Raw genomic sequence first — 25,824 nt, 5'->3', positions numbered from 1 at the left:
AAAACCCTATGTAGTAGGTAACACAAAAAAAACCCTATGTGTTAGGTAGCACAAAAAAAACCCTGTGTTAGGTAGCACAAAAAAAACCCCTATGTCGTAGGTAACACAAAAAAAAACGTATGTGTTAGGTAGCACAACAAAAAAAACCTATGTAGTAGGTAACACAAAAAAAAACCTATGTAGTAGGTAACACATATCTATGTAGTAGGTATGTAGTAGCTACTACAATTTTGTGTACCTTATTGTAAAGTGTTACCAAAACATTTAATAAAATGTGCAAATTAGGCAATATCTCATTTAATATGCGTACATACAGTAAGTAATAGGTTGACAGTTTTTTAGCCATTTTCATTATATATCAAATCAGAATGTTTACACTCTCCTATGAACTTATAATCATTGTCATTGTGAACATTGTGATATAATGATAGTGATGGATTGGATTTATATAGCGCTTTTCAAGGCACTCAAAGACGCTTTACAGGGTTCCAGGTTCCATTCATTCACACACAGTCATACTGGTGGTGGTAAACTACCATAGTAGCCACAGCTGCCCTGGGGCAGACTGACGGAAGCGTGGCTGCCATGCAGCGCCTACGGCCCCTCCGACCACCACCTCAAACATACAGCAGTCATTCACATTCACACCAGGCAAGGTGGGTGAAGTGTCTTGCCCAGGGACACAACAACCATGACACAGGTGGCAGAGCGGGGATCGAGCCGCCAACCCTTGGATCATTGGCCAACCCGCTTATTCCACCTGAGCCACGGTCGATATGAAGATTAATCTTGTAGAAATGTATGAGGATATCTATAAAGGAAAAAAAAGTCCCATTCACCACGTAGTGTGATACTAGTGCAACCTGTTGTGGTCATTTTCAGGACTTTCGTTCCGGGTAGAGATTTTGGCTAACATCCCATGTTGTTCAATGGGGTCATATTTGTCTATACCAGTTGAGATATTCTTCGCTAAATGAAGTGCATACAAATCGTATCCAGAACCTCTACTAAAGGGTTTATATAGGCTACACATATTTAATGAGATATTGCCGCATTTGCATATTTTATTACATTTTTTAGACTAAGTGTAATACATAAAGTCATTCTCTTAATATGAAGATTAATCTGGTAAAAAAGTATGAGGATATCTATAAAGAAAAGAAATGTCCCATTCACCACGTAGTGTGATACTAGTGTAACCTGTTGTGGTCATTTTCAGGACTTTCGCCCCGGATAGAGATTTTGTCACACATCCCATGTTGTTCACTGGTCATATTAGTCTATATCAGTTGAGATATTCTCCGCTAAATGAAGCACATACGAATCTTACCCAGGACCTAGACTAATAAGACGTATCTATACCAACGTGAAATAATATTTTAAACTAATCAAATGCTTTGTTTATACACTTTAAACATGAAGAAACCAGTAACTATATCTGTCTGAAAAATCTAGTGGTGTGAAAAGGATAATATTTATCTACGAAATGTAGTTAACAAGAAGAATATAGTAGCAGGAAATTTTAATTGTCTTGTACATAAGTGCAGAACCTAAGTCAATGTACTGAGATAGTTTTCAGCAGTAACACATCATGAATGGTCCTTTCAGCCCTGCTGGTTATAAATGTATTATATTGTATGTATAATTTTCTGAATAAATGGACACAAACTTTGTGAAACCTCAAATGAAATCAAATGTGGGTGTTGTCATGGATGTGACATTAGCAGAGAACACTTTTACACATAGGTTTCTGCACATTTTATGTCAGGTTGTTGAAATGGGGGAGCTCTAACCACTACATCTGATAGTACAAGTACGGGAGGGGAATCAATTTTAGTTTGTCCGCTTCTGCTTTGATTTCTCCCTTTCAGCAGTATTCAGCTTCTTTGTATTAGATCAGCGATCACTAAACAACTGTTGATGTATATTAAAGTGGTAACTTACATTGTCATAACCTAGCCAATAAGCCATGACAAAAGATGGAGATACACGGTTTTTATTTGAAAAGGTTAACAATTTTATTATATATATAATCAAACAAAAACCCAACTAGCATTAGGATGAAATGAGGTGTTTGAGTGGGAGTATCAGTATGTCTGCTGATGGGTGCGTGTATATGTTGTGAGGTTTTGGAAGATAAGAAACTAATATCCGCAAACAAAGCAAACACACAGAACTGGAGACATCTGGGTTTAGAAAGACTGACAGATTTATATGGATTCAGGGAGTCTGGCCAGGTGCTCCCTACATTGATTGGCCGCTCCCTGCAAGGTACCTTCAAAGAAAAACAAGAGCAAGCAAGGATAGACACAGACATGCCCTACAAAGGCAGGCGGTCTTCACACATTTAAGAGAAGTGCACATTACTGGCTTTAGAAACCAACTCAAATTAATACACCAAGAAACCACCAGCTGTTTTCAGCAGCATCTGATTCTAGAACAAATGTATACCCAGGGTAAGTGGACTGGAGACGGCAGAACTGAGCCGAGGGGGCAAAACAAATACTGAGGGCGTCAGGCGGGCAGCACATCAGGACCCCTTAGGTGAATGGGAGCAGGGAAGAGGCTGAGCAGGAACCCTATGGAGGCCAGCGGCAAAGCTGAAGAGAGCGGACTCCCTCTTAAAGGCGAGCTAAGCCAGGGTCCAACTTCTGGAGAGCAGGACACCAGGACCACAGGCAAGGACTGGAGCGAATTGCAGGACCGGACCTCAGGCTGGACCTCGGTTGGCTCGGCCTACGGGGAAACAGCCAGCAGGTTGGCAAAGGCAGCCAATGGAGGTTTCTTGAGATCGGGAGGCAGAGTCACTAAGTAATACCACAGGAGAACATGGTACATGTCTCACACCTCATCGGGAACATGTGAAAATAGCGGTAAGGGCTTTGAAAGAACAGCTTGGCGTGCCTTGGCTAGGACAGACTCTTGCATCTTCCCACTGGGGATGTCTGTAAGAGGTCTTCCAATTCCACAGAAAAAAACACAGATGCCCTAATACATCCACCCTGCTTTCCAATACCCTACTATATACTGTTTAGTATGGTAGAAAAAGATTAAGGATGTCCCGATTCTTGTGGCCAGATTTAGTATGGTTAGAAATACCCGGATGTCTACTGCATCCGGACGAGACTTTTACTGTTGAAAACAGCATCCTATTCGGGCGATTCTGACCCACAATAAATTGTGCACCGGAAGTGACGTCACATCGACGGAGCCTCCATATGAAAACAAACAGGGATGCTACGGATATAAAAGCAAGAGGCAAGATCAAGGCACAATGTTTTGATGAAATTAATAAGTAAAAGTATGTCCCAAGTGTATGCCTACTGCATCCTAACAATTATTTTTATGGTCAGATGTAGTATGTCGAATAGAAAAAAGAAAGAGTGTGTTATTTGGAACGCAGCATGGACAGTTGTGTTTTGCAGTATGGAAACCAGCATGCTGTAGTAGGCTATGTAGTATAAAAAAAATTAAACGTTTGTAATTTGGAATGCATGGCCTGTTCATGTTAACTACATTTTTAAAATTGTACTTAAAAGTGTTGTTTTGCTTTTATTTGTGTTCATTTTATTCAAAATAATATTGACTATACCTAACCTGGTTTTTCCTTTGTCTCAGTTTTAGCATCTTCTGGATTAGTCTCAAACGGCTGTTTCTTTCAGACGTTGTTTATCATCTACTGCACTTTCCTCTTCAGACTTGCTGTTTGTGTGTTCTTGTTTTACACTGACACTTTTCTGTGTCCATCCCTCATCCTGTCTACAATGTTTCATCTCTGGATTTTCTTTATCTTCAGTGTCTCTGTTGGCGATATTTTTGTGTCCTGCTTCATCTGCTTTAATTTCTTCCACCTTGTCTTTCAGATCGTCTGAATTGGGTTCAACAAGCTTGTTCCCCTCTGTGGATTTTAAGTATAAGAAAAGTAATATTATCATAATAATAATAAAATAAAATAAAATAAATATTTCCATTTTCATGATTTACACCCTGGAACATGTCTAAATGTCAACATATACACACAACTATGTGACTTTGGAAGAAGATACATTACATTTGTTTTAACTTTGAATTGGAAAAAGTAAAATTACTATATACTATGTGTGTGGTTCAATGGTCTCTTAACATTCACAATTCAAAGGATTTCTCACCTCTGTACATCAGAAGATATACAGCCTTGGACCTGGTGAACAGGATGTTTGAAGTTATTGTTTGCAAAGGATAACAAAAGGGTGATGACATAATGTCTACATGTCTGTATAATGTTAGATATCTCAGATTATTTTTGATACAATTGAATAAAATACCAAACCTGTAGGTCTTTCTTTCTGCAAATGGTTGTTCTTTAACCTGCGAAACAGAACCAATAAACAATATCAACAAAGTTCAATCTCATGTTGTAACTTGTACCATACTTAACGAATAGATAAAACATCAAATCCCCTTTTACCTTGTTGACATGAGTGTCATCAAACTCATACCAGGTTTGGTCCTCTTTGGACCAGATGGTGGCTGTGTAATGTCCACCTCTTAGACTGCCCACATGATTCAACAACCCATACAGTTCGTATGTCTTGTTCTACAATGAAGGACACAGTCGGGTATGTGAACATATCTTTAAAGCAAACATAAGGAAGTGCATTCAAAGGTTCATTCCCTTACGTCTATGTTTAAGGCACATGGCACATCCACACAGCGGTCTGATTTGACATGTGACATGGTGTTGTTGTCAAAGTCAAACCTCTTGAGGAGTAGAGTCAAAATCTTAGGAAATTTCACCATCTCACATTCCTAAATAACACACGAAAGATGAGTTAACATATTTTTTTCATCAGACAGTGTTGTAAACAAACATAAGAAGGGTTAATTTGATTCAAGTTTATTATTTGTCATCGTACTGCAGTTATTTTTTACGAGAAACTTACACTGGTCGCCTTTGTTTTCATAATGCTTTTGTTGCGCTTGACCAAATTCTGTAAAAACAAAAATGTTCCAATGTTTTCTTTTATACAAATTGTTCATTTCACCTCCACAATTAGGGTAGAAGATTAATTTGCTCCTTAAAAAAATATAAAAGTCTCACGGTGAGAAAATAATTTACAGTGTTCATTTGATCTAGTAGCGAATCTAATGTATTATCGTGCTATGGTTGGTGTTAAAAAAAACTCACTCTGCTTGCGTCTGTTTTCTTCATACATACGTTGCAATACACCATGTTGTCTCCACTAAAGGATTTCTCCTGGAAAATCTTTTCAAAGCCTCTTTCCTGTAAAAACAGATGTAATTTATTTACGTTCTAAATAGAACCTACACAATAAGGGTAGAAGAAACCTTTGTTAAAATATTTTTTGTATCATTATTTAGTAAGTTATGATGTCATATGGGGAGATAAATCTGACTCTGGTTTTTGAACACAGGTTTTCAGAAACGAGCAGGTGGAAAAAAAGAAAGAGGTTTGTTTTTTTCTCATACTTTGGGAGTCTCTAGACACAGAAGACACACCATGAAAAACATTTTGCATTATAGGTGACCATTTAAGTACTGAACTTAAACTCTGAGCTCAGGTTGCTCACCACACTGTAGTTTGAATCGTGGGCATCTGTCAGTGACAGCGGAAGTGTCAAGAACGGGTTTGTTTCTTCAATGATGCTGTGGCCTTCAGAGCACTTTGTTGAACATTTCAGCTCTCCTCGGAAAACCTTGAGATACAAATTTAAAATAAAATGCAGATTTCTGACTTGTGGTACACTAGTCTTGTGCATGATGATAAGTACTCACCTCAGATGCCTGTGGGCTGACCTTTTGTAAAATCATGTCCAGACATTCAGCAGCATCACGTTGTTGATAAACTGAAAATGATGAAAATCATGACTGAAAGTGAATTTATTCCATCAAAGCATTTCGGTCAACCCACAGCTTCTGTGTGACTTTCCTCCCTCTTGCTCTTTAATGCTCTTCATGGTTACTGGCTAACTTACCATTTGTAATATTCAAACTCTTTGTGATGTTTTCTGTTCCACATGTTTCTTTCCGCAGTTCTTCAAATATGTTTATCAGCTCTAGATCCATGTGCTGTGAATCTGGACCCAACCTTTAGAAAGAAGGCAGATGATTGGTGACTATTTGACCTCAAAGCCCCTTTAAAACCAAATCCACAACATTCTGCAAACTATGTAAGTTGGGGATTTAGTTGCATGATAGTGAACATCTATAAAGATCTGGGCATATTTATGAATCCAAATAAAAATATTTGATACATCAGTTTATAAAACTGAAGTTAACACTTGACATAATTTTCTTGCTTCTATTTCGTTCTACAGATGAAAACAGCTGATGACAAACCTTTTGTGGATCTCTGTTGTCATGGAGAGAACTTGCAGCACACTGTTGAGGTAACACGTGGCTCCCTGATTACGCAGTCCATGAAGTTTGTGTGACCGAACTTAAAAGAGGCACCCAAGCACAGATTAGTAGAGCAGGCAGGTTGAATTCAGGAATATATTAATAAATAAGTGAGTAAACAACAACTAAAAGAAGACAAGGACCTAAATACTGTAGGACACAAGAGACAGCGATACGGGGGGGTGGGGGTCTCATCTTTTCTCAAACAAGATGAGACACTCCCTGCATTCCAATACCCATACTTCCATACTATTAAGTATGCCAGAAAAAGATTTAGGATGTCCCAATACATGCATGTCAAATGCAGTATGCAAAAAAAACACAGATGCCCTAATACATCCAGTTGCATTGTGTAGTATGCAAACCAGCATGCTTTGTATGTTATATAGTAAAAAGAAAAAGTTTGTCATTTGGAACGCATGGCCTGTGGGTACATGAATAAGACTACAACACCAGAAAACGTAGAACTTGACAGATTGTGACAAAAAGTCTCCTATTAAGCAAAACAAATGTTAACAAAATGTTTTCAATTGTACTTAATAGTGTTATTATGCTTTTATTTGTGTTCATTTTATTCAAAATAATATGGACTACCGGACCTGGTTTATCCTTAGTCTCAGTTTTAGGATCTTCTGGATTAGTCTCAATGGGCTTTGTCTCATCCAGACGTTGTTCATCATCTACTTCACTTCCCTCTTCAGACTTGTTGTTTGTGTGTTCTTGTTTTATGCCGACACATTTCTGTGTCCATCCCTCATCCTGTCTACAATGTTTCATCTCTGGATTTTCTTTATCATCAGTGTCTCTGTCTGCGATATTTTTGTGTCCTGCTTCATCTGCTTTAATTTCTTCCACCTTGTCTTTCAGATCGTCTGAATTGGGTTCAACAAGCTTGTTCCCCTCTGTGGGTTTTTAAGTATAAGAAAAGTAATATTATCATAATAATAATAAAATAAAATAAATATTTCCATTTTCATGATTTACACCCTGGAACATGTCTAAATGTCAACATATACACACAACTATGTGACTTTGGAAGAAGATACATTACATTTGTTTTAACTTTGAATTGGAAAAAGTAAAATTACTATATACTATGTGTGTGGTTCAATGGTCTCTTAACATTCACAATTCAAAGGATTTCTCACCTCTGTACATCAGAAGATATACAGCCTTGGACCTGGTGAACAGGATGTTTGAAGTTATTGTTTGCAAAGGATAACAAAAGGGTGATGACATAATGTCAACATGTCTGTATAATGTTAGATATCTCAGATTATTTTTGATACAATTGAATAAAATACCAAACCTGTAGGTCTGGCTTTCTGCAAATGGTTGTTCTTTAACCTGCGAAACAGAACCAATAAACAATATCAACAAAGTTCAATCTCATGTTGTAACTTGTACCATCCTTAACGAATAGATAAAACATCAAATCCCCTTTTACCTTGTTGACGTGAGTGTCATCAAACTCATACCAGGTTTGGTCCTCTTTGGACCAGATGGTGGCTGTGTAATGTCCACCTAGACTGACCATGTGATTCACCATCCCATACAGTTCGTATGTCTTGTTCTACAATGAAGGACACAGTCGGGTATGTGAACATATCTTTAAAGCAAACATAAGGAAGTGCATTCAAAGGTTCATTCCCTTACGTCTATGTTTAAGGCACATGGCACATCCACACAGCGGTCTGATTTGACATGTGACATGGTGTTGTTGTCAGAGTCAAACCTCTTGAGGAGTAGAGTCAAAATCTTAGGAAATTTCACCATCTCACATTCCTAAATAACACACGAAAGATGAGTTAACATATTTTTTTCATCAGACAGTGTTGTAAACAAACATAAGAAGGGTTAATTTGATTCAAGTTTATTATTTGTCATCGTACTGCAGTTATTTTTTACGAGAAATTTACACTGGTCGCCTTTGTTTTCATAATGCTTTTGTTGCGCTTGACCAAATTCTGTAAAAACAAAAATGTTCCAATGTTTTCTTTTATACAAATTGTTCATTTCACCTCCACAATTAGGGTAGAAGATTAATTTGCTCCTTAAAAAAATATAAAAGTCTCACGGTGAGAAAATAATTTACAGTGTTCATTTGATCTAGTAGCGAATCTAATGTATTATCGTGCTATGGTTGGTGTTAAAAAAAACTCACTCTGCTTGCGTCTGTTTTCTTCATACATACGTTGCAATACACCATGTTGTCTCCACTAAAGGATTTCTCCTGGAAAATCTTTTCAAAGCCTCTTTCCTGTAAAAACAGATGTAATTTATTTACGTTCTAAATAGAACCTACACAATAAGGGTAGAAGAAACCTTTGTTAAAATATTTTTTGTATCATTATTTAGTAAGTTATGATGTCATATGGGGAGATAAATCTGACTCTGGTTTTTGAACACAGGTTTTCAGAAACGAGCAGGTGGAAAAAAAGAAAGAGGTTTGTTTTTTTCTCATACTTTGGGAGTCTCTAGACACAGAAGACACACCATGAAAAACATTTTGCATTATAGGTGACCATTTAAGTACTGAACTTAAACTCTGAGCTCAGGTTGCTCACCACACTGTAGTTTGAATCGTGGGCATCTGTCAGTGACAGCGGAAGTGTCAAGAACGGGTTTGTTTCTTCAATGATGCTGTGGCCTTCAGAGCACTTTGTTGAACATTTCAGCTCTCCTCGGAAAACCTTGAGATACAAATTTAAAATAAAATGCAGATTTCTGACTTGTGGTACACTAGTCTTGTGCATGATGATAAGTACTCACCTCAGATGCCTGTGGGCTGACCTTTTGTAAAATCATGTCCAGACATTCAGCAGCATCACGTTGTTGATGAACTGAAAATGATGAAAATCATGACTGAAAGTGAATTTATTCCATCAAAGCATTTCGGTCAACCCACAGCTTCTGTGTGACTTTCCTCCCTCTTGCTCTTTAATGCTCTTCATGGTTACTGGCTAACTTACCATTTGTAATATTCAAACTCTTTGTGATGTTTTCTGTTCCACATGTTTCTTTCCGCAGTTCTTCAAATATGTTTATCAGCTCTAGATCCATGTGCTGTGAATCTGGACCCAACCTTTAGAAAGAAGGCAGATGATTGGTGACTATTTGACCTCAAAGCCCCTTTAAAACCAAATCCACAACATTCTGCAAACTATGTAAGTTGGGGATTTAGTTGCATGATAGTGAACATCTATAAAGATCTGGGCATATTTATGAATCCAAATAAAAATATTTGATACATCAGTTTATAAAACTGAAGTTAACACTTGACATAATTTTCTTGCTTCTATTTCGTTCTACAGATGAAAACAGCTGATGACAAACCTTTTGTGGATCTCTGTTGTCATGGAGAGAACTTGCAGCACACTGTTGAGGTAACACGTGGCTCCCTGATTACGCAGTCCATGAAGTTTGTGTGACCGAACTTAAAAGAGGCACCCAAGCACAGATTAGTAGAGCAGGCAGGTTGAATTCAGGAATATATTAATAAATAAGTGAGTAAACAACAACTAAAAGAAGACAAGGACCTAAATACTGTAGGACACAAGAGACAGCGATACGGGGGGGTGGGGGTCTCATCTTTTCTCAAACAAGATGAGACACTCCCTGCATTCCAATACCCATACTTCCATACTATTAAGTATGCCAGAAAAAGATTTAGGATGTCCCAATACATGCATGTCAAATGCAGTATGCAAAAAAAACACAGATGCCCTAATACATCCAGTTGCATTTTGTAGTATGCAAACCAGCATGCTTTGTATGTTATATAGTAAAAAGAAAAAGTTTGTCATTTGGAACGCATGGCCTGTGGGTACATGAATAAGACTACAACACCAGAAAACGTAGAACTTGACAGATTGTGACAAAAAGTCTCCTATTAAGCAAAACAAATGTTAACAAAATGTTTTCAATTGTACTTAATAGTGTTATTATGCTTTTATTTGTGTTCATTTTATTCAAAATAATATGGACTACCGGACCTGGTTTATCCTTAGTCTCAGTTTTAGGATCTTCTGGATTAGTCTCAATGGGCTTTGTCTCATCCAGACGTTGTTCATCATCTACTTCACTTCCCTCTTCAGACTTGTTGTTTGTGTGTTCTTGTTTTATGCCGACACATTTCTGTGTCCATCCCTCATCCTGTCTACAATGTTTCATCTCTGGATTTTCTTTATCATCAGTGTCTCTGTCTGCGATATTTTTGTGTCCTGCTTCATCTGCTTTAATTTCTTCCACCTTGTCTTTCAGATCGTCTGAATTGGGTTCAACAAGCTTGTTCCCCTCTGTGGATTTTAAGTATAAGAAAAGTAATATTATCATAATAATAATAAAATAAAATAAATATTTCCATTTTCATGATTTACACCCTGGAACATGTCTAAATGTCAACATATACACACAACTATGTGACTTTGGAAGAAGATACATTACATTTGTTTTAACTTTGAATTGGAAAAAGTAAAATTACTATATACTATGTGTGTGGTTCAATGGTCTCTTAACATTCACAATTCAAAGGATTTCTCACCTCTGTACATCAGAAGATATACAGCCTTGGACCTGGTGAACAGGATGTTTGAAGTTATTGTTTGCAAAGGATAACAAAAGGGTGATGACATAATGTCTACATGTCTGTATAATGTTAGATATCTCAGATTATTTTTGATACAATTGAATAAAATACCAAACCTGTAGGTCTGGCTTTCTGCAAATGGTTGTTCTTTAACCTGCGAAACAGAACCAATAAACAATATCAACAAAGTTCAATCTCATGTTGTAACTTGTACCATCCTTAACGAATAGATAAAACATCAAATCCCCTTTTACCTTGTTGACGTGAGTGTCATCAAACTCATACCAGGTTTGGTCCTCTTTGGACCAGATGGTGGCTGTGTAATGTCCACCTAGACTGACCATGTGATTCACCATCCCATACAGTTCGTATGTCTTGTTCTACAATGAAGGACACAGTCGGGTATGTGAACATATCTTTAAAGCAAGCATAAGGAAGTGCATTCAAAGGTACATTCCCTTACGTCTATGTTTAAGGCACATGGCACATCCACACAGCGGTCTGATTTGACATGTGACATGGTGTTGTTGTCAGAGTCAAACCTCTTGAGGAGTAGAGTCAAAATCTTAGGAAATTTCACCATCTCACATTCCTAAATAACACACGAAAGATGAGTTAACATATTTTTTTCATCAGACAGTGTTGTAAACAAACATTAAAAGGGTTATGTTGATTCAAGTTTATTATTTGTCATCGTACTGCAGTTATTTTTTACGAGAAACCTACACTGGTCTTCTTTGTTTTCATAATGCTTTTGTTGCACTTGAACAAATTCTGTAAACACTTTAATATGCCTCCTTCCTGTAAAAAAAAAAAAAGTTCCAATGATTAAAAAAAAAAGTATATAAATTGTTAATCTCACTTAATAACACCTCCACAATGAGGGAAGAAGATACATTTTCTCTAAATATATACAGTATATATATAATATATACGTAAATAAATAAAATATAAAAAGTCTCACGGTGAGAAAATTAGATGCAAAGTGTTCATTTGATCTAGTAGCGAATATAATGGTAAATGGACTCCACTTATACAGCGCTTTTCCCTGGTTTTTCACAGACTCAAAGCGCTTTACATTGTTTTGTACACATTCACCCATTCACACACACATTCATACACCGATAGCAGCAGCAGCTACCACGCAGGGTGCAAGCTAACTATCAGGAGCAATTTGGGGTTCATTGTCTTGCCCAAGGACACTTCGACATGTGGCGGGTAGGCGGGGTATTGAACCTCCGACCCCGCACTCCAGAGGCGACCTCCCTGCCCACTTCGCCACTGCCGCCCCATGTATTATCGTGCTATGGTTGGTGTGAAAAAAACTCACTCTGCTTGCGTCTGTTTTCTTCATACATACGTTGCAGTACACCATGTTGTCTCCACTAAAGGATTTCTCCTGGAAAAACTTTTCAAAGCCTCTTTCCTGTAAAAACAGATGTAATTTATTTACGTTCTAAATAGAACCTACACAATAAGGGTAGAAGAAACCTTTGTTAAAATATTTTTTTGTATCATTATTTAGTAAGTTATGATGTCATATGGGGAGATAAATCTGACTCTGGTTTTTGAACACAGGTTTTCAGAAACGAGCAGGTGGAAAAAAAGAAAGAGGTTTGTTTTTTTCTCATACTTTGGGAGTCTCTAGACACAGAAGACACACCATGAAAAACATTTTGCATTATAGGTGACCATTTAAGTACTGAACTTAAACTCTGAGCTCAGGTTGCTCACCACACTGTAGTTTGAATCGTGGGCATCTGTCAGTGACAGCGGAAGTGTCAAGAACGGGTTTGTTTCTTCAATGATGCTGTGGCCTTCAGAGCACTTTGTTGAACATTTCAGCTCTCCTCGGAAAACCTTGAGATACAAATTTAAAATAAAATGCAGATTTCTGACTTGTGGTACACTAGTCTTGTGCATGATGATAAGTACTCACCTCAGATGCCTGTGGGCTGACCTTTTGTAAAATCATGTCCAGACATTCAGCAGCATCACGTTGTTGATGAACTGAAAATGATGAAAATCATGACTGAAAGTGAATTTATTCCATCAAAGCATTTCGGTCAACCCACAGCTTCTGTGTGACTTTCCTCCCTCTTGCTCTTTAATGCTCTTCATGGTTACTGGCTAACTTACCATTTGTAATATTCAAACTCTTTGTGATGTTTTCTGTTCCACATGTTTCTTTCCGCAGTTCTTCAAATATGTTTATCAGCTCTAGATCCATGTGCTGTGAATCTGGACCCAACCTTTAGAAAGAAGGCAGATGATTGGTGACTATTTGACCTCAAAGCCCCTTTAAAACCAAATCCACAACATTCTGCAAACTATGTAAGTTGGGGATTTAGTTGCATGATAGTGAACATCTATAAAGATCTGGGCATATTTATGAATCCAAATAAAAATATTTGATACATCAGTTTATAAAACTGAAGTTAACACTTGACATAATTTTCTTGCTTCTATTTCGTTCTACAGATGAAAACAGCTGATGACAAACCTTTTGTGGATCTCTGTTGTCATGGAGAGAACTTGCAGCACACTGTTGAGGTAACACGTGGCTCCCTGATTACGCAGTCCATGAAGTTTGTGTGACCGAACTTAAAAGATTAGCAGAGAAGGCAGGTTGAATTCAGGAATATAATAATAAAGAAATTAGAAAACAAACAAGGGGGCATAATACACAGTAGGGAAACTTGCCATGGGCATACTCTTACTTCCATACTATTTAGTATGCCAGAAAAAGATGTAGGAAGCTCCAATACATACGTGTCAAAAGCAGTACGCCAAAATTACAAGATGCCCTAATACAGCCATCTGCATTTTGCGGTACGCAAACCAGCATGCTTTAGTATGTATAAGAGTGAAAATAAAAAGTTTGTGATTTGGAAAAAATAAATAAAACAGGACACACAGGGAAACATGATAAAGACTACAACACCAGAAAATGTGGAACTTGACGAGTTGTTACAAAAAGTCTGATTAAACTAAACAAATGTTAACTAAATATTTGAAATTGTACTCAATAGTCAATAAATAATCATATGGATTACTGGACTCACCATGTTGATCCTCCTTCCTGGCTGTCTGATCTTCTGAATTTGTCTCCTCAGGTACACTTTCCTCTTCAGACTTGATGTTCGTGTTTTCTTGTGTTCTGCTGGAGAATGTACCGTCTTCCTTTGTCTCTTCATTGTTTATCAGTTGACTCTGCATTCCACAATCCTTGCTTCTTCTTTCTCCGACTGATTCACCATTCTCGACATCATCTACATCTCCCTCCTCTCCTCTAACCGTCTGTGGATTTTTTACTTCATCCATGTCTCTGTCACTGATATTTGTTTTGTGTCCCGCTTCATTTCCTTTGGAGTGTAAGAAAATAAATAATATAATTTTCATGATTTACACCATGGAACATGTTTAAATGTCAACACAGACACCTGCCTTTGGGAGAAGATACATTTAAATTCCTTCATTCTCAAATGTGGCTTGTGAACTTGTATTGGACTCTTAATTGGTCTCTCCTTGAAGAAAAATTACAATATATATAGCATACATATGTATATACTGACATGTGTGATATATATATATATATATATATATATATATATATATATATATATCACACATGTCAAGCATATATATATATATATATATATATATATATATATATATATATATATATATACATACAACATACATCAATGATCTGTTGCAAAAGTAGTGGAAAAGGAGACTGATGTTTTCTGAATATAATAACTGGATAGGGCCTAAACTAAAGCTAACAACATCTCACCTGCATCTTTATTGTCTCTAGATTTCTTCAGTGATGCTGCTAAAACCTCATTCAGGGTTCGTTTACTGGAGCTGTTCATCCTTTCCTCTCCAATTTCCTCCAGAATAGGCCTACAAACTGGTATTTATTTATTATTATTTTTTATGTCATGCTCTGTGTTGCTGACAGTACATTGAATATATGTTACGGTGCAACACACCTTGCTTTCCTTCTCACTGGAGGCTTTAAAACCTCTTTCTTCCAAATGACCCACCCTCTTCTCTGTCACATTCGTCTGCATTAACATTTGGTCCTTGCATTGAATTCCTTGCTCATTAATTTGCTTTACAAGCGACACAGTTATCGTCTCCTTTAAGAAGTAAGGGAGTCACACTGACGAAAAAATATTGCCTGAATGCCTGTAGTGAATCCGTGTACCTTCCGTTCAATCCATATCCGTTTGGAAATCAAAACACGAAAAACGAAAAGTGACCTGTTTTTTTGATAATCATCCTCTCATCTACATTACATATTACACTAAAACACGTTTTTATCCATTTTTAATCACAATTCATGACCAGGATATCAAATATGAGAATAATGGCCTAAATGTCGATTTTGAAAAATACATGTTTCAATTTAGTGAAAGAAGTGCGTGCGCACGCGTGTGCGTGTGTGTGTGCGCGCGCCCAGAGGCGAACTTAACCTTTGCGCAAAGGTAGGCAATTGCCTTGGGTCTCATAATCATCTGATAAATGTTTGTTTTACTCTTCATTCATTAATCACCGATTACGTGCGGACGTCAGCATCGCACTGGGAACTGAAGGACACACCCTACATTATTGATAATGTTATTGATACTCGTGATCAGCTGAGGCATGAGTCCCAGTGCAGACAGCTGCATATGAAAGCATTTTTATTGGTTAGGTCCTCGAGTGAAAATTGCGTCTGAGGCGATCGTCGTCTCTGTCTCTCTTTTTTCCCTGTCTTCACTTCACTTGTCGAGTCAAAGTGGGCAATCACCCAGTTTAAGGGCGCGCGCGTCTGTGTGTGTGTGTGTGTGTGTGCGTGTGCGTGCGTGCGTGCGTGTGTGTGTGTGTGTGTGTGTGTGTGTGTGTGTGTGTGTGTGTGTCGAGGAAAGAAGAAACTTGTCTAGGCTATATTTTGTCCACGTTTAGGCTATAGGCTATCTGAATTGAGCTTTTTGTAAAATAAGGCTCTTGATGGCAGCCAGCCAAAATGTGTTTCCCCTCTCAATAAAGATTAAACATTTGGTGGTTTGTCTCGTTTCGATCTGGATCAACAGCTGTATGACTGTCGCTGTTTAGATCATGCCTCGTTTCCTCTGAGCAGCACAGTTCGGTTCGGCAGGGTTACCCTACTAGATCTGCCATGCGTTTCCACTACCGACAAGAGGCTTTAGCCTACTTAAAAGACGGAGATAGCCACACTCAAAAAAGTGAACTCAGTGAGCTGTTGAATTTAATTAATGTTTTTATGTCAAATTTAATTAACATGTCTGTGTTGGCTTTTAAAACGTAACCCACTTCAGTTGGTTTCACTTAAATGTAAGACTTCTTAAAACCAAAGAACGCCAGTTGAGTAAATACAAAGTAACAGTTTTGAGTAAATCGCACAATCAAGACTGAACACACAACAATTGTCCTAGATGTGTTGCCGTAGGCCAGCATTGCGCATGCTCGTGAACGTGGACATCGGGAGCAAGAAATTCAAACGTCGCCATCTTGACTACAGACGCATGGCAAGCACCAAGAGAGTTGTACTGAACAGCCATCTAAAAATCCTCATAAGTTTGAAATTACCTTTAAATGCAACATGTTTTCTTTCTGCAGTTAGGGAAGCAAGGCAGTGTGAAAAAGGATTTACCTTTTCTGTTTTTTGGTAAATAATTCTCATTGCTGGGTCCATAATCTCCAATGTGTTGTGTCTCTTAGCCTGTTATCTTATATATACACTGTGTTGTTATCCAAAGTGTGAAAAACATTGCATCGTATGACATTTTCTTCCATTTCAAACGTTTTGGTCGTAACGTTTGACGGCAAGATATGCCTATTGTATTTGCATTAAACGTTGTAATTCAACTATACTACTTGTTTTGTGTACTCTTGGACCGATATCTTATGCACTATTTAGTAATGTGATTTGAATTAACATAATTATTATATATGTAGAAGTTGTTGATAATATATAATCAGGTGAAGTACGTTTTGTCAACCAGTTAAGTAAAACAAAGTGGTTCCCACACTTACATACACTGTAAACAATTGCTGTAAATTTACAGCAGGATTTCAACACTATGAACCTGTTATTTATAAAAACAGCATTTAACTGTTAATATAAAAGGCAGTCTGTTAAATGACAGTCCTTTGCTGTTATGTTACGGAATGGTAATGTTTTTCAAAAATACTGAACTTTGCTGTTAATTTACCATCAAACTTAGAAGGGACAACTTGACATGAGCTGCCTGCACATGTGAAGCTTATGCAATTTTCTTCATTAATCCTCATCCATCCACATCTTAACTAATAAGTGTTGTTTACTTTATATCCTCTGGTTAAGTTTACTTAAAGTTGAGTTATATTTACTTGGAAATCAAAAGTGCAGTTAACATAATTAAACCAAGTTAGTCTGAAGTTATGTTTACTCAGTAGAATGAAGGAAACGGATTGCCTTCGATAAATCAAGTAAGCACAACAAAGTGTATTGTAGAGACGCCCCCTTTCCCACAATGACTTGCACTGGACTAAACGTTTGGTATGTTGCTATTTGCACCCTCAGTAAAGGGGATGTTTCACTCCATTACGTCACTATGCATTTTGTTTAAATAAAACATTTCTGTGTGAACTAACCGTTATTGTTGGTTATAACAAACGGTTTGTGGAAATCTTAAGCAAGATCCCTAGTTCAACTCAGGAGACAATTTGCAATATAAATTAATCATTCCATTGAACTTGATATATTGTGACAAGTGTCTTGAAGTAACAAACAGAAGCTGATCTCTGTGTTTAGCATTTGAACAAATAGGAGACATAGTAAACTTACAGATGGAATGAAACACATCTGCCCAATGAAATATAACATCCCCTTCACTCACGGTGCAAACAGCAACATAACAAACATTTAGTCCAGGTTCATCCCTTTTTTTCATTATAATCCTGTCAATTTTAGTGACAGTAAAATAATGTTAATTTAACAGTATTAAAATGGCAACCCTGCTGCCAGTTGATTAATGTTTTTTTCCAGGGAAATTTCTTACAGTGTATGTAAGTTAAGTTGGAACTACAATGTGAGGTTAAGTTAGTCTTGCTTAATAAAGTTGAGTCATATTAACGTAAGTGGGTTAAGTCAGTAGAATGATTATCTTTGTTGGTATTACTCAACACAGTTAATTAAGGCAAATGTAGCCATGTTATGTTGAATGTACTTAACCTAGTTAAGTTGGTTGCACACAAGTGAGTTGATTCCATTTTAATCATAATTTTCAAATATATCTAACTTAACTCAGTTGTGTGGAAAACGTTGACATAACTGTATTAAGTAAATTCAACAACTTATTTTTTTGAGTGCACGGTCAGAAAACAGTCTATGGGTCAGAGCCATCACGGTGATGGCCGCGCATAGCTCGTGGCATTGTGGCAGCGGGACACAGTTTAAACCGCTGACTAATATAAATTATTATTTGGAACTTCAAAAATGAAAATGCACATTTCTTACATTTTCTGTTTGTCTCCTTTCCCATTTTCGTATGTAAAGGGCGACATGGAAAATAAAAAATAAGAAATGGCAATCAATTCATGTTTTACAGGCATATTTTGAATAAAACAGTCCGTTTTTAATTTTTTTAAATGAAACAAATAATTAAAAAATTAAATCAAACAGTTTTTTTCGTTTTTCGTGTTTTGATTTCCAAACGGATGTGGATTGAACGGAAGGTACACGGATTGTAGTGGTTTGGTCAATTGAAACTTTTAGATTTGATTCTTATTGCTGCTGTGCGTGGTCAGCCTTCGTATCCATGTCTAATCCGTGTACCTTCCGTTCAATCCATATCCGTTTGGAAATCAAAACACGAAAAAGGAAAAGTGACCTGTTTTTTTAATAATCATCCTCTCATCCACATTATATATTATACTAAAAACACGTTTTTATCAATTTTTAATCACAATTCATGACCAGGATATCAAATATGAGAATAATGGCCTAAATGTTGATTTTGAAAAATGCATGTTTCAATTTAGTGAAAGAAGTGCGTGCGCACGCGTGAGTGCGTGTGTGTGCGCGCGCGCCCAGAGGCGAACTTAACCATTGCGCAAAGGTAGGCAATTGCCTTGGGTCTCATAATCATCTAATAAATGTTTGTTTAACTCTGCATTCATTAATCACCGATTACGTGCGGACGTCAGCATCGCACTGGGAACTGAGGGACACACCCTACATTATTGATAATGTTATTGATACTCGTGATCAGCTGAGGCATGAGCCCCAGTGCAGACAGCTGCATATGAAAGCATTTTTATTGGTTAGGTCCACGAGTGAAAATTGCGTCTGAGGCGATCGTCCTCTCTGTCTCTCTTTTTTCCCTGTCTTCACTTCACCTGCCGAGTCAAAGTGGGCAATCGCCCAGTGTAAGGGGCGCGCGCGCGTGTGTGTGTGTGCGTGCGTGCGTGCGTGCGTGCGTGTGTGTGTGTGTGTGTGTGTGTGTGTAGCCCCTTTTACACAGCCAGTGAAAGCCGGGAATATGCCGGCCTTTCGGCCCTCCCCCCAGCTGTGTAAATGCGACAGTTGCGGAACGAGGGAAGAAAGGTGCGAGTGATCGTTCCGGGAATTTTACTACCTCGGGGGGTAGTAAGATTCCCGACACGATCAGTTCCGCCTCTCTGTTTAAATGCTCCAGCTTGTTGTTGCGGAACAGGGGGGCGTTTGACGTTCCATAGTCTACGTTCTAAACATGCGACCATGTTAGCAGTTGAAGGACGTGTGTTTAACATTAACCACGGCGGCCTGATGTCCCGTAAAAATCACCAAATAAAAGGAACGGTGTATAATCTAGCTGATCATAAGGTCCGTTGCTCAATCCAAACCCCCGCGCTTCATTTTGCAGAGTGTATGAGTCTACTTCTGCCCAGGAGAAGTTGTACAATGGAAAGCTAGGCTAGGCTAAGTAAGGGATAAAGTATAGCGAACGGGTCACTTGCTAGAAATAAAGACCGACAAGCTGAAGCAGGAGCCCGACGCGCAGCTTGAAGGTCGACCTAGTAACGGGGGAATAGTCTGCTCGCCCCGCTAGACTGTCTGCTTCAGCTGACTGAAGGCTCCGGCTCAGCTGTTAGCCACAGAGCTACTGTTTTGCTAACACATTCCGCCGCCGCTATTATTATCCTAAGTCTGAGCGTATATCCACACTTTATTTCTGTCTACAGTAACGTGACTTCACACACTGTGTGTATGTGTATGTCTGATTGGCAGATCGCTGCCCTCACAAAGAGACTCGCTCACAACCAACCTGTCACACACACACACACACAGAGGTGAAGCGGTCGGATTGATTTAGTCAGTTTGGTTAACTGTCCCAGTGATGTTGGACTCAGCGCGTAGCGAGATCAACTGGCACATCGTGGGGACAGTAAAATACGGCCCTCTTACTGCAAGCTCCAGCACTTCTGCTCTCAATTCACCGGCCATTGTTGTTGTTGTAAAGCAGCTGACCGGCGCGGCGCTAAATGTTTACGTCACACCTGACGCTGTTTACAAGCACCTCTTTCATTCCGGAGCGCTGTGTAAAAGGGACTACTGATGCGCCAGCAGGCCGGCGTTGCTTGGTTCTGTGTAAATAACACAGAAGCAAGCAAAGCCGGCATATTGGAGTGATGTTGTTCCGTCAATATGCCGCAATCTCTGTGTAAAAGGGGCTTATGTGTCGAGGAAAGAAGAAACTTGTCTAGGCTATATGTTGTCCACGTTTAGGCTATAGGCCATTTGAATTGAGCTTTTTGTAAAATGAGGCAGTTGATGGTAGCCTATGACAGACTATGACATAGCAGCCTTTGGCAGTCAGCCAAAATATGTTTTCCCCTCAATAAAGATTATACATTTGGTGGTTTGTCCCGTTTTGATCTGGATCAACAGCTGTTTGTCTGTCGCTGTTTAGATCATGCCTGGTTTCCTCTGAGCAGTACAGTTCGGCACGGTTCGGCAGGGTTACCCTACTAGATCTGCCATGCGTTTCCACTACCGACAAGAGGCTTTAGCCTTCTTAAAAGACGGAGATAGCCACGGTCAGAAAACACTCTATGGGTCAGAGCCATCACGGCGCTAGCCGCGCATAGCTCGTGGCATTGTGGCAGCGGGATACAGTTTAACCCGCTGATTAATATAAATTATTATTTGGAACTTCAAAAATTAAAATGCACATGTTTTACATTTTCTGTTTGTCTCCTTTCCCATTTTTGTATGTAAAGGGCGACATGGAAAATAAACAATAAGAAATGGCAATTAATTCATGTTTTACAGGCATATTTTGAATAAAACAGTCCGTTTTTTATTTTTTTTAAACGAAACAAATAATGAAAAATTAAATCAAACAGTTTTTTTCGTTTTTCGTGTTTTAATTTCCAAACGGATATGGATTGAACGGAAAGTACACGGATTAAGTCTGACTTGTCTTTAGAGCATTTTATTTGTATGCAGCTTGTTAATAACAACCAATTCTCTTTCTGAATAGGTTGTTCATTTATCTATGTTGCATTTACCTTCTCTAAGCTCACATGGCAAACAGGTATATTCCTGTCTCGCAAAAACATCAAAGTGATTGTGTCTGCATAATCCGTGTACCTTCCGTTCAATCCATATCCGTTTGGAAATCAAAACACGAAAAACGAAAAGTGACCTGTTTTTTAAATAATCATCCTCTCATCTACATTATATATTATACTAAAAACACGTTTTTATCAATTTTTAATCACAATTCATGTCCAGGATATCAAATATGAGAATAATGGCCTAAATGTTGATTTTGAAAAATACACGTTTCAATTTAGTGAAAGAAGTGCGTGCGCACGCGTGTGCGTGTATGTGTGCGCACGCGCGCCCAGAGGCGAACTTAACCTTTGCGCAAAGGTAGGCAATTGCCTTGGGTCTCATAGCCTAATAATCATCTAATAAATGTTCGTTTTACTCTTCATTCATTAATCACCGATTACGTGCGGACGTCAGCATCGCACTGGGAACTGAGGGACACATCCTACATTATTGATAATGTTATTGATACTCGTGATCAGCTGAGGCATGAGCCCCAGTGCAGACAGCTGCATATGAAAGCATTTGTATTGATTAGGTCCACGAGTGAAAATTGCGTCTGAGACGATCGTCGTCTCTGTCTCTCTTTTTTCCCTGTCTTCACTTCACTTGCCGAGTCAAAGTGGGAAATCGTCCAGTTTAAGGGGGCACGCGCGCGCGTGTGTGTGTGTGTGTCGAGGAAAGAAGAAACTTGTCTAGGCTAGATTGTGTCCACGTTTAGGCTATAGGAATTGAGCTTTTTGTAAAATAAGGCTCTTGATGGTAGCCTATGACAGACAATGACATAGCAGCCTTTGGCAGCCAGCCAAAATATGTTTCCCCTCTCAATAAAGATTAAACATTTGGTGGTTTGTCCCGTTTTGATCTGGATCAACAGCTGTATGTCTGTCGCTGTTTAGATCATGCCTCGTTTCCTCTGAGCAGCACAGTTCGGTTCGGCGCAGTTCGGCAGGGTTACCCTACTAGATCTGCCATGTGTTTCCACTACCGACAAGAGGCTATAGCCTACTTAAAAGACGGAGATAGCCACGGTCAGAAAACACTCTATGGGTCAGAGCCATCACGGCGCTGGCCGCGCATAGCTCGTGGCATTGTGGCAGCGGGGCACAGTTTAACTCTCTGATTAAAATAAATTATTATTTGGAACTTCAAAAATGAAAATGCACATTTTTTACATTTTCTGTTTGTCTCCTTTCCCATTTTCGTATGTAAAGGGCGACATGGAAAATAAAAAATAAGAAATGGCAATCAATTCATGTTTTATGGGCATATTTTTAATAAAACAGTCCGTTTTTTATTTTTTTAAAATGAAACAAATAATTAAAAAATGAAATCAAACCGTTTTTTTCGTTTTTCGTGTTTTGATTTCCAAACGGATATGGATTGAACGGAAGGTACACGGATTCAGCCTCAACTTCTTAGCATCAGTCCAAAGAGTGTTGAAAAAATCGCTGTAGCAAGAGGCTAAATATGTCAAATCTCAAAATAGAACAGTACACCAAACAAAGTGATAATACTACCTTCAAAACAGCAGGAAATAGTTAGTTGCAAATGAAGATCAGAGCAAAACATCTGTTAATACTCACTGACGGCTGGCCATCACAGAATGAAATCAGAACAGTTTAGAGGGAGGGTGTGGCTTAGTCTCACTGTATTTCATTGGCATTAACCAAAAGCTTATACGCTAAGTGATCAGTCATTACCCATTATTTCATAATACCTCAATTTCATTTGAGAAGCCCCTAAAAAGCATATTTGTAATTTTGACAAAGACGAAAATAATAATAATTGTTTTCCTCTGACTTTTTCAGCTCACAAAGAAAGCAACGAACTGAGGTGAGACAGTCCTGAAGTCAGATGAACAGCACTGTTGCCTATTTGTTTCGTTTGGAAAAACACAGGTAGAAGAATGAAGTAACGCTACATAACTTGTTTTTTCTTTCCCATCAGCACAACTACATTCTTTTAATTGTGTTTCCAGTTAATGACAGATAATTTATTGGTTGTGTGCTCTGTGAATCTGGCACACTGACAGGGAAATAACAATTTTAAGATGCTTCTCAATCCGTTCCGTTCAATCCATATCCGTTTGGAAATCAAAACACGAAAAACGAAAACGACTGTTTTATTCAAAATATGCCTGTAAAACATGAATTGATTGCCATTTCTTATTTTTTATTTTCCATGTCGCCCTTTACATACAAAAATGGGAAAGGAGACAAACAGAAAATGTAGAAAATGTGCATTTTCATTTTTGAAGTTCCAAATAATAATTTATATTAATCAGCGGGTTAAACTGTGTCCCGCTGCCACAATGCCACGAGCTATGCGCGGCCAGCGCCGTGATGGCTCTGACCCATAGAGTGTTTTCTGACCGTGGCTATCTCCGTCTTTTAAGTAGGCTAAAGCCTCTTGTCGGTAGTGGAAACGCATGGCAGATCTAGTAGGATAACCCTGCCGAACCGTGCCGAACCGAACTGTGCTGCTCAGAGGAAACCAGGCATGATCTAAACAGCGACAGACATACAGCTGTTGATCCAGATCAAAACGGGACAAACCACCAAATGTTTAATCTTTATTGAGAGGGGAAACATATTTTGGCTGGCTGCCAAAGGCTGCTATGTCATTGTCTGTCATAGGCTACCATCAAGAGCCTCGACACACACACACACACACACACACACACACACACACACACACACACACACACACACACACACACACACACACACACACACACACACTTTGACTCGGCAAGTGAAGTGAAGACAGGGAAAAAAGAGAGACAGAGACGACGATCGTCTCAGACGCAATCTTCACTCGTGGACCTAACCAATAAAAATGTTTTCATATGCAGCTGTCTGCACTGGGGCTCATGCCTCAGCTGATCACGAGTATCAATAACATTATCAATAGGATGTGTCCTTCAGTTCCCGGTGCGATGCTGACGTCCGCACGTAATCGGTGATTAATGAATGAAGAGTAAAACAAACATTTATTAGATGATTAGGCTATGAGACCCAAGGTAATTGCCTACCTTTGCGCAATGGTTAAGTTCGCCTCTGGGCGCGTGCGCTAAATTTAAACATGTATTTTTCAAAATCAACATTTAGGCCATTATGCTCATATTTGATATCCTGGTCATGAATTGTGATTAAAAATGGATAAAAACGTGTTTTAGTATAATATATAATGTAGATGAGAGGATGATTATTAAAAAAACAGGTCACTTTTAGTTTTTCGTGTTTTGATTTCCAAACGGATATGGATTGAACGGAAGGTACACGGATTCTTCTCCATCACCACAAGTGCCGGAGAAAACGCCTGTTACTGACACACCCAGTTATAAAAGCACAATCTTTGGTGTGTCCAAAAGCAACAGTGGAATGCCCCAACCAAAAACCACCTGATTGACAGGACTATAACAAGGCTTATTGAGTCTCAAAAACAAAACTTCCCTTAGTGCAAACAAGGTTGAGAGGATCATTTGTATTCAGCAAATTCAATGAAAAGAAAGAAAAATTGAAAGAGCAGAGCCTTAAAAAAATAACTCTAGTGAAGATTGTAAAGGTAAACATTTTCAAAAAAGTTCTTTTAGGAAGCACTTTTTCTGTAGCAAAGGACGTTTCAAAGTATACAGGGCAGAATGAATAAATCATATGGAAAATTATGATATCTGGTGTTCGATTAAAACTGTTGTTTTATTTTAGTCAGATTTGAAGTCTCAGAAGGCATTTTATCATCAACTTTTTACATTATTTTTTTAAATGTTAAAATGTAATTTTTTTTATTATTGTTATAATTTTTTTATACATATAACGAATACAGAACAAAGAGAACATCTGCAAGGATAATGCATCTTATTTGTTTATGAGACCAAATGATACATTATTGTGCGGGTGTGGTGTAGAGATGTTTCTTCAGTAGCCTCCCGGCAGCATAAGCAGAGTATGGATGGTGGACATGTGCTGGATGGAGTATTTAGACAGCACAGTGGACTCCTCCAGTGGCTGGTCTCTATAGACAATCCGGATGTTTTCATCTGAACACAAAATAAAAAGTATCAGAGAATCATGAACAGGATGATCCTAAACTAAATGTTTTTGTAAGTTTTTGTCTTTATAAAAAACACTTGAGTTGAGTTAAGCATGCTTACAAAGCCTATATAAAGCTTCTTATTTATGATTGTATCATTTAATTTTTACCCTTTTATACATCGTTTTCACTACCGTTTTCAGCTATT

The 25,824-nt window shown here is 38.3% G+C and overlaps 1 protein-coding gene across 11 annotated transcripts; it reads right to left on the bottom strand.

Moving 5' to 3' along the window:
* Window positions 1-2,055: 2,055 nt before the first annotated feature.
* Window positions 2,056-23,194, bottom strand: LOC307268848 (uncharacterized protein). Of its 11 annotated transcripts, none has more exons than XM_080051618.1 (36): window positions 23,168-23,194; window positions 14,053-14,352; window positions 13,491-13,590; window positions 13,127-13,239; window positions 12,927-12,997; window positions 12,722-12,847; window positions 12,318-12,413; window positions 11,714-11,788; window positions 11,451-11,579; window positions 11,242-11,367; window positions 11,104-11,141; window positions 10,943-10,974; window positions 10,395-10,697; window positions 9,736-9,835; window positions 9,372-9,484; window positions 9,172-9,242; window positions 8,967-9,092; window positions 8,564-8,659; window positions 8,319-8,366; window positions 8,056-8,184; window positions 7,847-7,972; window positions 7,709-7,746; window positions 7,548-7,579; window positions 6,999-7,301; window positions 6,340-6,439; window positions 5,976-6,088; window positions 5,776-5,846; window positions 5,571-5,696; window positions 5,168-5,263; window positions 4,923-4,970; window positions 4,660-4,788; window positions 4,448-4,576; window positions 4,310-4,347; window positions 4,149-4,180; window positions 3,598-3,898; window positions 2,056-2,736 (listed from the first exon to the last, which is right to left on the bottom strand). In XM_080051618.1, the coding sequence occupies exons 2-35, from the start codon at window positions 14,309-14,311 to the stop codon at window positions 3,642-3,644; spliced, it is 3,789 nt and encodes a 1,262-aa protein (XP_079907744.1). In that variant the 5' UTR covers window positions 14,312-14,352; window positions 23,168-23,194; the 3' UTR covers window positions 2,056-2,736; window positions 3,598-3,641. The 11 variants fall into 11 exon arrangements, 10 of the variants coding, with proteins under 10 accessions (XP_079907744.1, XP_079907737.1, XP_079907739.1 ...); XM_080051611.1 differs by lacking the exon at window positions 23,168-23,194 and adding an exon at window positions 14,787-14,897; XM_080051613.1 differs by lacking the exon at window positions 23,168-23,194 and adding an exon at window positions 14,787-14,897 and having other exon boundaries at window positions 12,948-12,997.
* Window positions 23,195-25,824: the final 2,630 nt, after the last annotated feature.

Source organism: Ammodytes marinus, assembly GCF_949987685.1.
Source record: "Ammodytes marinus genome assembly, chromosome: 23".
Taxonomy (NCBI): Eukaryota; Metazoa; Chordata; class Actinopteri; order Uranoscopiformes; family Ammodytidae; genus Ammodytes; species Ammodytes marinus.
Note: the sequence above shows the minus strand (reverse complement) of the source record. Positions and strands in the feature narration are given on the sequence as shown.

Bases quoted from the DNA above. Each gene is read 5' to 3' on its own strand.
- LOC307268848 (XM_080051611.1), bottom strand. From the start codon at position 14,865: ATGAACAGCTCCAGTAAACGAACCCTGAATGAGGTTTTAGCAGCATCA. The intron at 12,848-12,926 runs GTGAGTACTTAT...TTGTATCTCAAG, and splicing joins TCAGCCCACAGGCATCTGAG to GTTTTCCGAGGAGAGCTGAA. The intron at 4,348-4,447 runs GTAAAAGGGGAT...TCTGTTTCGCAG, and splicing joins ATGACACTCATGTCAACAAG to GTTAAAGAACAACCATTTGC.